The 15,743-nt window shown below is 43.6% G+C and overlaps 1 protein-coding gene across 4 annotated transcripts in view; it reads right to left on the bottom strand.

The window, feature by feature from the left end:
• The window catches only part of ANKRD13B (ankyrin repeat domain 13B), a 249,230-nt gene that overhangs the window by 34,716 nt on the left and 198,771 nt on the right, over window positions 1-15,743 (bottom strand). For all 4 annotated transcript variants that reach the window (XM_088477768.1, XM_088477769.1, XM_088477771.1 and 1 more), the window contains exons 5-8: window positions 11,680-11,823; window positions 11,399-11,588; window positions 9,872-9,938; window positions 2,086-2,167 (exon numbers count right to left, since the gene is read on the bottom strand). In XM_088477768.1, coding sequence (XP_088333894.1) covers window positions 2,086-2,167; window positions 9,872-9,938; window positions 11,399-11,588; window positions 11,680-11,823 — 483 coding nt within the window. The remainder of the gene's footprint in view (window positions 1-2,085; window positions 2,168-9,871; window positions 9,939-11,398; window positions 11,589-11,679; window positions 11,824-15,743) is intronic.

Genomic DNA, 15,743 nt, shown 5'->3' with positions numbered 1-15,743 from the left:
CACACAAGCTGCACGCCAGAGTTCCCTCCTAAGCTACAATATGGGCGCAGCCATTTTGGACTCTGTCATCTGATGCTCTTGCTCCACTCAGAGTGCTGATTCCAGGCCAGCTGATCGCAACATCCAATCCCTGGGGATCTTTCCTATAAATTCAATTTCCTGACTGGCCTCTGTTGCCAGTACAACATTGCTTCTGCTGAAGATACCGCTCTGTGTTGAGCTCCCAGGTTCTCTGTATCGAATGGTTCCAGTCCGTGTGATTCCAGTTCCAAGTCTGGTTACAAGTCTACATTCCATCTAACACTCCAGTCTGGTTTTACCACATTGACTTGTTGCTATTTGCCTCCATCGGTCCAAGCTGATATCTCCAATCATCGGTCACAGCCAAAATCTTGAATCATGGGTCCCATTCGATATCTGGAAACACCGATCCCATCCGATATCTCCAAATACCGGTGCCATCCGTTATCCTCAAACATTGGCCTCAAACCGATCAAGTTCTTCAATTCATCAACTTCGGTCTCAGGACTCGTTTCAGACCCGCTCGCTAGATGCGTTCGTACACATCCAGCATATGCAAATCCGGCCAACCCACAGCAAGACAAGCGATCGCACGGAAAGGCATTAGCACGCCCACTATGTCTTGGTGTGCGATCGTTTTGTGTACGTCCACTTGCAAACATCATCTCCGGGAAGTGTATGCAACCATCGGTACATCAGGTACCATCGGATGCGATTGCAGCGCTTGTGGTTGACTATAACCTACCGCAAGCACTTCAGTGTGAACTACAACCAGGTGACACGTACTATGACTCTGCCTGTTAATTATGCACGCATCTGAAACGACATTAAGACGCACAGGCACGCCTGCGTTCACATCTCCACTCCCCCATTTTTAATGGCCAGCCCCTGTCACCACCCACAAACGGCTTCTCCTGTCACTCAATCTGCTGGGCTGTCTATGCACAGCGAGCGAACACTTCCTGATCTCTCGCACTGGTTCGCGCACTGCGATGCGTACACATGCGCACAATGCGAAAATTGGCAAGCTACGAGCGAACGCATCCTAGCGAGCGGATCTGAATCAAGTCCTCAAACCTATCAAGTTCTTTAATTCATCAATATGTCTCAAACCAATCCAGCTCTCAATCCAGCGTCATCGGACCATCTCTTCAGTATCATATATCCAGTTCCCATTCCAACCTGCTGTTGAATAAAGACATTTACTTTACTGTCCTCGCCTTCGGGCCCATCATTTTCTACAGTTCAATAACTCCTCACATCATACACGAGGAAGTCCTGGCTCAAGCCACCCAGTTTCATCCACGCCTCCCAAGTCTCCTCTTCAGGCTCCCATGCCTGTTCCGACCTAATCCAAACCTCAGGCGAGACACAAAGATTGCAAATTAAGCAAACCTGGACACCTGTCAGCGGCAGATCTCACGTTTAGAAGTCCTGGAGGGTTGGTGCAATGATTTGCAACGATAATGACGATGGTCAGCAGCAACCGTTAGTAGCTTCTGCGTGGCTGCTATATTATAGGAAGTCATGGCATTCTATTTGTATTACTCAACTAATATTTATATTTGGGCTGCAGTAGGAATGAAGACTACAGATGTTTATAGTTAATTGAATTGAATTTTTTATTTGTATTTAATGATCTTTTTATTTGCGACTTTCGTATTTGCTAATGTCATTGTCAAGCCATGCCCATTTTCTGTTGCATCTGATGTACAGATGGAGCAAATGATCATGATGCATTGTACAGTACCGCTACAGTATACGCATAATGAGTTTCCTTCAGTTGAACTTATGCACCTATTGCGCTTTTTAACGCATGCCTTTTCCTGCTTGCGTCCCGCTCTACAGTACTCGAGTGAGGCCCCTTGTGTGAACTTTAAGGTGATATTATTGGAATTGTGTTATTACTAGAAATATCAATAAAATGTGGGAAATTTCCCAGAACCGTGTTGAAGGTGATCAGTGATTTTACAGCTGGCCATATCAGAAAACAACCAATAGTATTACTTTAGCAAGTTTTCTGATCAATTGACTCACAATGTTATTCTTCCACTATGGTATTACCTTTGCTCTTTCCCTTGTGCTGGTCTGATAAATGTTCTGTGCGTGTTCTAGTAATTAATTCTACATTGGAAGCTCCATAGACCTGAGAAGAGAATGAGAAATGTATTATACAGCTGTATGATTTCATATGTATTTTATTAACTTGGATTACCAGTGATTTCACTTTTGCCTAATATATTCCTTTAAATAGCTCGCTTTTATTGCATCAGCAGAAACTCATAAATTGATGAGTGTTTTTAATACTGACAGACTTTATCTATATTGCCAGCCTTTGATCTGGAAAATACCGCCACCCAGCATAAATTCAACAAGATAAATTGTATAATGCTTAAGCTTGCTGGGGATCTCAAAACCGTAAAACGACTTCCCACCTATTTGCTGTTAATGTGCTCTTCTGCCTGAAAAATGCAATGAATAGCTTCATTGGTTATCATGGTCTCAGTGCTAGCTTTTGAATGTTAAATTTTTAATTCTTAAAATGTAAGAATGTGGCACAGCCTATTCTCTGTACATTGAATAGATGTACATGGAAACACCTCTACAAAACTCTCAAACTGAGAAAATCCCAGGCTTATAAAATGAAAAATGCTCCCCATCAATATAGTTTTGATGTACACATATAAAAAACCATGGGTAAGGTAGAACTTCATATAACTGCACATAAATTAATTAAATAAATATTTGTTAAGTGAAACAGGAAAGAGTAAAGATTTATAGTTTTCTTTAAAAAAAAATAAAAAAATAATAATAATAAAAAAAAAATAATAATAAAAATAAAATAAAATAAAAAAATAAATAATAATAATAATAATAATATCCTACCAGAATCTGTACAGTAATAGTACATAGCTGCATGCAGAACTTTGCTGGCAACACATTGTACAATTCTGGTTGGTCAGTTTAGTAATTTCGGCCAAACTTGCCAACCATTGTAATTTGTTTGGGCTAGATATCCAAAATCCATCAGTTAGATTTGATCAGCTATAGTGGAAAACCACGTCATATAAATACTGCCACCACCATGCAATTACTTTCATGATATGTGCTTGTGGTGACTTGGCCTTAGATAAATTATATAGTTAGGTTAATGAAGCTGTACAACTTGGGCTAGCTGTATATCTCAAATTAGAAATATAGGCCCTCATTCAGAGCCGTACGCTCTGAGCAGAGCGCACGCTCTGAATGAGGGCTGTCCTCCATAACTATGGAGCGTCCTCCTGGACGCTCGTATAGCTGTGGGTCACCACCCACAGCCTATACGAGCGTGCAGTTTGATGGCCGCGATGGTCTTGACCATCGCGACCATCGAAACTGTGAGCCGGAGCCTGCGGTTGAGGTTTTCAACCGCAAGGCCCGGAGTGATTTTGGCTCTATCAGAGCCAAAATCACTCCCACTGACATCACTAGTGATGTCAGTGGGCCGGCTTCTGACGGTAGGCGTTCCCTTAGGAACGCCCCCGGCAGGGAGGCACGCCCCCGGCACGCCCACCAAAGGGGGCGTGCTGTCAATCAACATCGACAGCACGCCCCCTTTGATCAGACACAACGAGCGAAGGAAAGTCCTTCGCTCGTCGCGTCTGGCGCATGCGCACGACGGAGCTCCCTCCGTCGTGCGCATGCTCAGTGCAGAACATCGATCCACTTGCGAGCGGACTTCGCTCGCGAGTGGGTCTGAATCAGGCCCATAATTTGAATATGTTTTACTTTTTAATTTGTCCTAAGAAATGTTGTATTACCTTAGAACCCTTGTTTAGATGACTGGTCTATTATTTCCCAGTGTTACTGGGTTGCTCGGATTAGAGCTCTTTTAATGGACTACCCCAGTCAGTTTATTGGATTTCCATCTGACATGGTGAGCCCTGTGCATTTATAGATACGACCCTGCATAAAGGCAAGGAATGATCACGTGTAAGCAAGACCATAACAGGGACTGGCCGCGAGATGCAAAAGGCTTAAACTCAAGCAACGGGTCACAAGAACTCTCACAGAGAACATGATTTCAGGCAATCATTCATGGAATCTGTAGATGTGGTATTTTTCTGTGAGATAGACTGAACATCTCGAGAAGGCTCAACATTAAGTCAATTTAGATGCAGTATCACACATGAGTTTTTCCTGACCCTTGCAGTAGTGGATACTTTAGGAAAAGTGCACTAAACATACTTAGCACACTATGGGGTAAATTTACCAAATTGAGAGTTTTTAGAAGTGGAGATGTTGCCCATAGCAACCAATCAAATTCTAGCATTTATCTTTTAGAAGGTGCTAGTTAAATGTTAAGTAGAATATGATTGGTTGCTATGGGCAACATCTCCACTTTTAAAAACTCTCACTTTAGTAAATATACCCCTAGGTGTAATGCCATACATATGCATAGGCTTCATGGTCCTGTTATAATTCCCAAAGCCTGCTCCGTGTGAACCCCCTAGAACCTAGGCCAGCAAGGTCTTCCGCCAATAACAACCGCCCATTGTTTCCTTAGAACTAGGATACGTTTACCGATACATAGGCGGCCGCCTGGGCTTATAACTCAGGGTAGTAGAGATTCACACGAAGGAACAATGGGATTCAGTGGTGAGAGGATCGAGAGGAACAGAAACAGGTTCAGGTACACTTGGGAGTCGATCATATGACTTAGTGAACCGATGGCGTGGCTTTGAAGCCAATGGTGCGGCTTGGAGCCGGCAGCAGAAGAAAGTATACAATTGATGAGGCCTTGAGAGCCGATGGTGCGGCTTGGAGCCGGTAACAGAAGATAGTACACTATTGATGCGGCTTTGAGAGTCGATGTTGCGGCTTGGAGCTGGATGCAGAAGAGAGTAACAATTGATGCGGCTTTGAGAGCCGATGGTGCGGCTTGAAGCCGGTTGCAGAAGAAAGTATACAACTGATGAGGCTTTGAGAGCCGATGGTGTGGCTTGGAGCCGGTAACAGAAGATAGTATACTATTGATGCAGCTTTGATAGCTAGTACACAAGTTTAAGTACTAGTTTGTGTACTAATTAGTGTACTGCGTCCATAACAGTTGGTATACAAGTTGGTGTACTAATTAGTGTACTGCGTCCATAAGAGTTGGTACACAAGTTGGTGTACAAATTAGTGTACTGCGTCCATGAGAGTCGGTACACAAGTTTGTTTACTAGTTTGTGTACTGCAGCTCAGAGAGCTGGTACACAAGTCTGTGTTCAATGGTACGGCTTTGAGAGCCAGTGGCAGCACGGAAGGTGCTGATGCGGCTAGGGAGCCGTAGGAGAGGCTGGAGGGCTGGTGGCAGCACTGATGCTGCTGATGCGGCTAGGGAGCCGTTGGAGAGGCTGCATAGCCTATGGCAGCATGGAAGCTGCTGGTGCGGCTAGGGAGCCGTAGAGAGGCAGGAGAGCCAGTGGCAGCACGGAAGCTGCTGGTGCGGCTAGGGAGCCATAGGAGAGGCAGGAGAGCTAGCTGGTAGCAAGGTAATACTGCTGGAATACCCTTCCACTAGGTGATTCAGAATGCTGACCTTGCGGCTGAGCCGAGAGGACCTTCCTGATTGCTATAGTCGGCGAGGCGGCAAAAGGCCAGCGTGTACAAATAGGCAGAAAAACCAATCATGATGTGCTATGGATGACATGTGACAAGTTGTGGCTGCAACTTGTAACAGGTCCATTATACATAATCCACATATTACAGGAACTCTGCACATATGCGTTTACATTTAAAAAAAAATATTGTAGCATTGAAGATGATGCACAGACAGGACAGAGATGACTTGATCTGGCAGTGATCTGCTCTACTGGCTTGTAATAGTAAGACATGAGTCTATCGCTGCTGATGCCACAAGAGTCTTACTATTAGCCATCCACTTTTATTGGTGCTGATGAAACACAGGTCTTACTATTAGCCAGCCACATCTATTGGTGCTGGAACCATATGAGTCTTACTATAGCCATCCATGTCTACCAGTGCTGATAAAATATGCATCTTACTATTAGCTATTTATGTCTATTGGTGCTGATTAAATAGAAGTATTACTATTAGCCATCCACTTCTATCAGTACTAAATACCTGGGACAATCACAACAGAACAGAATAATCCCAGCAGAGCAGGCCAGTAAAAATGTGCCACGCCATTGTCCCAAGCATGGTTCATTACCAACTTTCTATTTGCCATTCATTCTCCCTCTTTCTTTCTTGAACATGTCATTGACCGGTAACTGCTACGTTGCATTTGCAGCCCTCCATGGACTTCATGTAATCACACAACAATGGAATATTCCAGCAGGATAACGCACCATGTCATCAGTCCCAATTTTCCAGAATTGGTTCGAGGAGCATTCTGGAGAGTTCCGAAAAACTATGTGGCCACCACGTTTGCCTGACATGAACCCAATCGAGCATATGTGGGACGTGGTGGAGAGGTCCATTTGCACCCAAGAACCTGCACCTATAAATATCAGGGAGCTGTGGGTAGCTATCCAGACAGCATGGGTCAGCATCTCTCCAGAGGTCTTCCATCCATGTGTGCAATTGATGCCACGTTGAGTTGCTGCACTTCTCTGGGCTAGAGAGGTCCTACACAATACTAGGCATCTGTCCCACAACTTTTGCCACTTGATTGTATTACTACTACTGTATATAAAGATATAAAGTAATATTAGCATTTAGAGCCATGTGTCTGTGTTTTTTTTTATAGTGATTGATATGCACTGTACTGTGCAATGTTCCAGGTGAGGATTTGTGCCAGCTGCAGTACTACAGTGTTGTACTTATACACCTATCCTGCACGATGTGACGCGACTTAGGCATTCCGCTGTGGATAGCAATTCCTGTGCTTGCGTATTTTTTCCTGACTTTTGCATCTGTGTTGCATACAAATTAACTTCTAGTGTACTAGGTACTTAGGATTAGTATTTAGGTAAGAAACTGGTATAAAGTTGCATATTAAGCATAATAATGGGTGGTGCGAGGCATGACGACCTCTGTCTTTAGCCCGTACAAGGTACTTAGGATTAGTATTTATGTCGCAAAGGTATAAAGTCGCAGATTACGACGCATATTTTAAGAAAATGTGGCATGGCGTGTATAAGTAGCAAAGGATAGTTGTATGTGGACAAGTCTGTATATTTCCCATCAAATGCAATGCCTAACCAGGACACAAGGTACTGCATTACACAAAACATAAAAGGGTGGAGGGGGTTGACTTATAGTACATTGATCCAGGAGAGCATTTGTGCCTTCTGTGCGGCAGTAAGTAAGTTACACTACTACACTGTATAATATGTAGCTTTATTTAATAAAAATACACAGCAGATTGTATACTACAAACAAATTATTTCTCAGTGTTGGGCATTACACTGTTCCTTAGGAAATAATTCGTATTTATCCTTATTCGTTCAATGGAAAATAAATCAGAAGATTCAATTGGTGTTCTGTGTACGGCTATGTCCAGCTGCTCCAGACAGACAGCTGTTACTTAATGTATGGGATCACTGTGCTGGAATACTTCCCCAGGGGGCTATGAGGTACCAATCTACTGTCTGTGTTGTGCATGAAGAAAGTTTTGGCCTTTATATTCTTAAACATGTACCTCACTGAGAAACTGCATCCAAGACATGAACTATTAAACACTAGCATTACAGGTGCAAGCTCATGATGGGATGAAAGGCAAGAGAACTGAATCCATGTGTAAGTATCAGATTAGGTCATGTACTATTGAGATATTTCGCAACTTCCATTTTGTTTGTTAATATTCCATACTGTACTTGGTAGCAGCAACCTTAATGAGTCACATAGTCATGAATCACTATGGGGTAACTGGACAGCCAGACACAACTGTTGTATTGGCAAGGTTTTAATACATATACTCATCGTGACCAGGCATGTTAGGAGGTGTATCAGTCACATACTCCTCCTAATGTTTAAACAGCTGTTACATGGACAACATGCTAACAAGAAGGGACTACGGAATGTTGCTTAGAATGTGACTAAATCATGCTGTACTGTATTTACTATGGGGTCTATTTACTAAGCAGTGTTAGAAGACAGAGTGAAAAGTGATAAGGTGCCAGCCAATCAGCTCCCAACTGTCATTTTTCAAGCACAGCCTGTGAGATGACAGTTAGGAGCGGATTGGGTGGAACCTTATCACTTTTCACTCTGTCTCCTAACACTGCTTAGTAAATAGACCCCTATATCTGCTACCGTGCATCTATCACTTATGTTTGTATTTACCTAAATTAATTTATTTTCTAAGGCATCATACGATTATAAAAGAAAAAAATGAAGAGTACTGTGGAACAATTTTCATTGCTGTGGAACAATTTTCCAGATGTGCTTTCAAAATCAATACTACTTATTATTACCATTTACTACTTATTAAACCAACAACAACATTCTCAGTATTGGGAGAGCGATCAAGCATCTGACACAAGTACCCTCGCCACACATAGACTGCATCACACTAGAGTGAATTGTTTTGTATGAATAGGGCATAAACTGTCATTAAATAAAGCAGCAGTGTAACTTAGTGTATAGCAATGTACAGAAAGCTTGCACTGCCTGATGGGGGTATACGGTATTACACAAGAATGAGAAATATCCCACATTTACAGTGAAGTTCAAATTGAAATTCTGTATGATATAAACTTCACATCCCATATAGAGCCACTGAGCAACAGATCGATTGTATACGAGACTGGAAAACCCACATGAGGAGCATTTTACATGTAATTTCATTATTTTCATTGATGAAGACATCAGCTAATTTCATTGTATTTCTGCGGTGTAAGAAAGACATACCCAACTTAATAATGTGTAACCGGGTAACACTTCCATTACAAACCATACAGTGCAGTCATACAAGTGCAATGTGAGACTACAAACTGCAGAATACGCCTATTGCAATGTATGATGATGTACGGTAGGTATTTCCTGGACATTTTCCCCTCTTCCTTGCTGATCCAATTAATGTGGATATAAAGTGTCTCTCTCAAAAGATCCAGAATTCAGCAATTTGCAGCGCATGGATGAAACATCCCATACCTGCGGCGACTTCATTTACTGGACCAGGACATTGTGACATAATGCTGTGCACTGATTTACAAGTTTGTACTTAGCTTTTTCCTTTCCACAAGATGGCCACTATAACAGCTGGATGTCAGCAACCAATAGTGTTTATGAACTTCATGCTGCCGCCATCCAATCATGTATGGGATAAAACAATGCCAGGCAATCTGGGCCAGCCGTAGAAAGAAAGAATTGGGCACAAGATGGAAAAACTGGCAGGACATACCGTAACAGACAAACATTATAAAAAAGAGATCAGCAGACACTTATCTGAGAAATCCCTTATTCCATTAGTAGCAGCAAATGACTGAATTCCTGGGATAAGTGCCTTACTACTTATCTGCTTTTTGAATGTTTACTTCCTTGACTTGAGAGATAACTTGGGGTTAATAGCACAAGGAAGGCTGTGTGAAGTAACTGAATAGGTGTAGTGCCTTGTTCTCCAGGCCTGATACATCTGTGGATATATCTCATCCACAATTGTATTTCAAGAGTGTGGCTGTGTTCTCCATCTCTATGTTTATTATGTACTTGGCGTAGTGATTACATGTGTCACAGCATGCTGTCCATGCCGTGTGCCTTACACCGAATCGCACTATATGTCTGAAGAAACATTCTCCATATATAGTTTGCTGGAATGCTGCCTTTTGTTACAAAACATTCTATTTTTACCTGCATTTACAATGCGCCCTGTTCACAAGCCACTCCTCCCTCTATGTATATATTACTACAAGCTTCTAACCTTTGACTCATAACCATTGATAACCTCCGTTTTCTCGCTCCTCCACCCCAGGATTCCTGATTTGTTTCTGTGAAGGGAAAATAAACAACACAGATATTTGTCGTCATTCCTTACTACAGTACAAGTACCGTATTCATAATCACATCTGTCAAGGAAGAGGTCAGTATGTTACATTTCACAAGAAAAGCTGTGATTGTATCTTTTCTGACTAGCTATGACCCTTTTCACACTGCCAGCAATAACCCGGGTTATTTCACTTGACCACACAGCAACCTGGGTTATTGCGGAGTGTGAAAGGGCCCAGTTGAAATGACCCGGCATTTCAACCTGGGTAACGAGCAGGGTTGAACACGGGTTCTACCCGCCTTGTGGTGCAGTGTGAATGGGTAATACAGGTTGATGTGACCCAGGTCCCGTTCACTGCATAGCAAGGGACGGTGCTTGGCTTGGAGATGAGATGATCTCATCTCCAAGCGCCGACTCGACACGTGGTGGCGATGATGTCATCGACCCGACAATAAGTCGAGTCGGGCCACCAGTCTGAAAGGGGTCTCAGCCGGGTCGCACCCAGGATGGACCCCTGTACAGCACTAGATGAGTCTAGTCAGGTGGCTCCTAAAACACTAAATAAGTGACATAATGAGCCAGTGTTTTTAATGTCTCTGTGGCACTCCTGTCTGGAGCTCTGGCCACTGGCATGAAGGAAAAGCAGCAAATGTCAATGAAGGGCTGGGAAAGTGGCACTGGGCTATTATGTCACTGCCCAGCAACAACAGGGCTAGTGTTACACGGTACTCCTGGTAATGTCTGGAGTGCCCATGCTACTAGAGCCTCTACCAGCCTACACAAAATTATTTTTTTCTATGCGGTGTGTAGATGACAGGTGCTGTTCCACCAATCAAATACCCTCTTCTGTGCATGCATAGTAGTAACTCTTTTGTGAATGCGCAGTGGGGAACCGAAGCGGCTTCATGGTGCATGTGGCAACCCTGTACCGGAAGGTGTAGGAAAACTCATTACCAAATCTGAGTGTCACACTCCCAGACTGAACTGAAGCAGGAGATATCACCCCACCCCCTTCCCAACTCCTAATGTAAAGAGAAGCGGCTCCGTCGAAGGAGGGGTGGCACTTAGGGTACCAGCATGTCTTCCACCGGCCCTGATGGCAGTACAATACTTTATCACAATATTCCAGACCACATAATACAGGTGGTCCAGTACATAAATGTTTCTCTCCAGCACGGAAGTGATGCCAAACTGCACAGCCTGACTAATCGATAAATTTATATCCAAGATTACTTTATATACAGCATTATGTATTGATATTTTTCTTTATGCTCAGATCCAGATCTCTTCCTTACCACTTGAATTCAACAACCCCATTCTACATTAAGAAATGTTCTCAGCTACTTTTAAACAAGTTTAAATCATATGGACCTTTACCCCCTTCCAAATCATTAGACTAAACATGCAAAATTCTGCATATTACAGCAACACACCCGCTGCACCTGTCTTCCTCTTACTCACCTCTCAAAGGCAATGTTCTTGGTGTCCAACTGAGTAGTAACCACAGGGGCTGTCAGGCGGCTCATGGCCTGTTCCTCAGTGGGCTGCACAGCAGCCAGGAGAACTTCTTGGTCCTGAGAACCTAACGTCAGCGTTTCAGAGAAGACAACTCTTCTGTCATGATCAATTTCCATGACCACGGCGCTGGATTCTGTCAGTATATAGTTAGGTACATACAGTATTAAGGAACAGCATGAGAGACTGATATTGCAATTTAAGTACAAGACACTGTGGCCACTCACCTTGTCCCCTAAAGATAAAACTGCGGTTCCCTCGTTGCCAAGTCATGTGATCAAACCCAAGCAGAGTGGTGTCCACACGTAGGTTCTGCCCACTCTTCCAAACCTTGTATGTGTCACTGGGACAGATTTTGGAGACCAGTGGCACTGGGAAAAAAAAAAAAGTGTCTGCAACTACTGGGAGGCATTGGGGATTTTCCAAGTTGCGAAATGGTCACAATTATGTTTTTTGAGGGTTTTTGATTGTAGAAAAAAATAAGAGAACAATTTTAAAAGCATTTATATTTCTTTAATGATCTGCTAAGTGGACAAAGGAAAGCTACATCTTTGGGCCTGATTCGGAGATGGACGCAATGGCGATGTTTACGCAGTTTGAGACATTATCGGTGATCTGCGCATATGTCTGAGTCGCACTATATATGCAGCAGATTTCATTTTCATTGTCACTCGCAATAAGCTTTTATTTGCAAAGTGATTGACAAGCAGGGATTGTTTGTGGGTGGCAATGGGGAGGTGGTGACTCAAACGCAGGCATGTTACTGCCGTTCTTAGAGCGTGTCTCTGCCTGTCACTGCGATCCCTTACGCAGTAATAATGGCTCCAGCGTCCCAGTTCCTGTGACAAATCTGCGCGACCATAGGGCCACAGCTACTTACTTAGATGTCCGATAAATGACTGATCGGCGTCCAAGCCTTGCCTTTGTACGCCGTTGCTTGAATTTACAAAGCTGTGAAAATTTCAATACAAATCCCAGCGATTGTGACATTTGCATATTCCCGAACAGCCGCTGCGTACGAATCTGCCGCTGTGGTGGCATTAGCAAATATCTCTGAATCAGGCCCTTTGTTGTGTATCCACTGAGACTCAGTCAGGGTCATTTGTTAGGAGCTTAAATCCTAGTGAAGATTACTATTTTATTTTGAATAGCAGTAGAATTTTTAACTACGCAATGTAACAGACCTAATAACCGACTGCCTCATTCTTTGTCCAGAGCTGTCTGTCAGACATAGAATCCTGTAATAAGAACTGTAACGGGTTTATTTACTATGAAAAGTTATCTTCTGACACACACATAAACTTATTTGGCATGCCTGCCCTTCACGTGTAATTGACTACTCAATCACTGTCAGCAGCATATATGTTATTTAAGTCAGGCAAGCATGTAGAAAGGTGCGTGTTCAATACAGAGCGAGAATGGGAAAGATAAGAGACAGAAGTGATTTTCAACAAGTGCCAGCCTGAGGGTATGAGGAACAGAAATTGTGCTGGAATTAACATGCATGACAGTATTAGAGTGTACTGAGAATTGGCCACCACCAAAATAACATTGATGCAACTGTACTGTGTTATTTGGTCGGAAGCAGGCTGTTCATGAAAGTGGTTGACATAGGTGAAGGTTGGGTACACACTGTAGCGATGTGATCTATGGACAATATGGTGGCCTAAGGGCCTCCATATCGTATCCACAGTACACATCAGAACGATGTAATGAAGGACGGAATGATCTCTCATTCCATCCTTCATTAGCTTGCACGAAACAACTCGGGTTGGCCACGCAGCATGGCTGACAGGAAGATATCATTAACGATAGTGGGAGTGCGCAGATTGCCTGTACACACTGAATGATCCTTCCGATATACAGTATGTCATTCTGATTCCATCAGAAACAACGTATCAGGCCGATATTGCTCCAATGTGTACCAAGCTTAACACAACTAAAAGATAACTGAGTGTAAAGGTAGGTACACACCTGACTGATATATCTGTAGATGATGGTCATTCATACACACTGAACGGCCATCATCTGTGTCTTCCTGCGGGTCCCGGCGACCAGGGGGCGTTTCCCGGTGGGCGAGGGCGTGTCCCTCCTTCCCTCCCCACGGCTGCCGCTGTGTGTATGGGGCGGGTGGTACACACCTGTCGATGGACAGATATGTCTGCAGACATATCTGTCCATCGGCTGTGCAGTACAGCCAATGCAATATGTCGGTGAACGCCGAAGTTCACCGACATATCGCGGGTACACACTGCCCAACGGGCAGCAGATACATTGGCCGATCAATTGATCGGCCAATATATCTATCAGTGTGTACCCAGCTTAAGAGTTGTGTGAACAGACAAATGGGTGGAGTAAGCTCCACTCCAGACAACAATACACAAGAAGAGGCAGTTACAGCAGGTTAAATAACGCTGGAAGATTGGAATAACATTTCCTGGTCTGATTAATAGCAGCTACTGTTGCTTTACATTTATGAGAGGATCCATTATAATCGGTATAAATAATATAGACCGGTGGCATTGGTGTAATGGTGCAAGTTTTTGGCCCGCTTAAAAACCACATTTTATCTAAACATTAGGTGAATCTTTTCATGGCGATATTAGCTTTTTAGAATAATAAAGCTTCAGGATAAGAAAGTCCCAAAGTGGTTGCAGCAACATCAGACCCTCCAACATGACCCATTCCCACCAGGTACAAAATGCTCTGCTTATAAAAATCCCACCTAATTTATGATTGCAGCCACCTGTGTAGAAACACCTGTCTCATCAATGACCTAGTTCAACACAGGTGACTGCCATCATAAATTAGGTGGGAAGTCCAGGAGCAGAGCACTTTGTACCTGGTTGAACGGGTCATGTTGGAGGGTAGGCAACATGACAAAGTGCACTCAGCTTAATGCAGTGGTCTCCATAGCCATCAAATCTTAATTCAATTGAGCATCTTGAGGATGAGATGGAAAAAGCTCACGGGGCCAAATGTAATAGGCAGTCAGTTTTAGTAACAGTACAAACTCGCACTTTTAAAAAGTGCGAGTTTGTACTGAAACTTGCAAATTTAATAGCCTGCGAACTTTTCAGCTGGAGGCTACTACATATGCGAGTTTAGGACTATGTAAACTGACACCTTTTAATGAAAGTCGCATTAAAAGGTGCGAGTTTTAGAGAAGCCATCACAGATCTGTGAGATCCATGATGGCTTCACTGACGTGCAACCCTCCTCAAAAGCGTAACCAGCCTCGGGCTTTATAAAGTCTGTCCTGGTTCTAAAAATATAGGGGCCAGAATGTGTAGGGAGCCCCTGTATATTTAGAACCAGCACAGGGCTTTGTTGAGCTGGTCCTGATTCTGGAAAATCAGGGGACAAAATGAGTAGGGGGGCCCCTTGCAAAATTAAAAACCAGCACCGAACTCTTTCTAGTGGGGGGATAATGCCACAGCCAGGAAAAACCTTTCACCGGTTTCCCCAGCCAAAGCATTACCTCTGACCGCTAGTCAGCCCAGGCCGGGGATCCCTGGGGAGTTGGGGACCCCCCCAATAAAGGGGTCCCCCTCTCCAGGGCACCCCAGACCTACAGGCCTAGATTGATAGCCCGGGGCTATCCCCGGCACCCTAGGGCGGTGGGTGCTGGATAGATGTTTTGTGTAAATTAAAGGGTTAAATATTGTCTTTAGTTGTAGAACCACAGGTACCAACAAGCCTCCCCCACATGCTGGTATTTGGAGAACCACAAATACCAGCATGCGGGGCATTACGGGCCTGCTGGCACTTGTAGTTCCACAACTAAAGAAATACGTCAAAAAAACAAACACACACCGTGAAAGTAAAATTTTAATAAACCATACTTGCACACTGACAAATACTCACCTAGTATACGAAGTAATCCATAGGGGTATCTGAAAAAAAAATCCATACTCACGTCTGCTTCGTTTCCTGTAGGCATCCAAAGGGTTATAATAACAAACCGAAAAACAAAAACATACCATGCCGGACTGAGCAAAGTTATGTGTGTGTACACATACCTTTGCTCCGCGTAAATGACCGAGGCACACGTGTGCCCCGTCATTGAAGGGGCCGCCAGCCAATCAGCGGGCATCTCCGTCGGAGCAGCTCCCTGATTGGCTGAATGCGGTCAGCCTGTGTTCCCTATAGACATCAATGGTGAGAATTCACCATTGAAGTCTATGCTGGGTCCCACTACATCGTAACCACAAGGTTAATTGAGTTTAATCTTGTGGTTACATCATTGATACAATGTCGCCATTTGTAATTCCTATGATTTGGAGGGAGC

Source organism: Taudactylus pleione, unplaced genomic scaffold, assembly GCF_031769625.1.
Source record: "Taudactylus pleione unplaced genomic scaffold, aTauple2 ptg000203l, whole genome shotgun sequence".
NCBI lineage: Eukaryota > Metazoa > Chordata > Amphibia > Anura > Myobatrachidae > Taudactylus > Taudactylus pleione.
The sequence above is the reverse complement of the archived record's forward strand: the minus strand, read 5'-3'. Positions and strand labels throughout refer to the sequence as shown.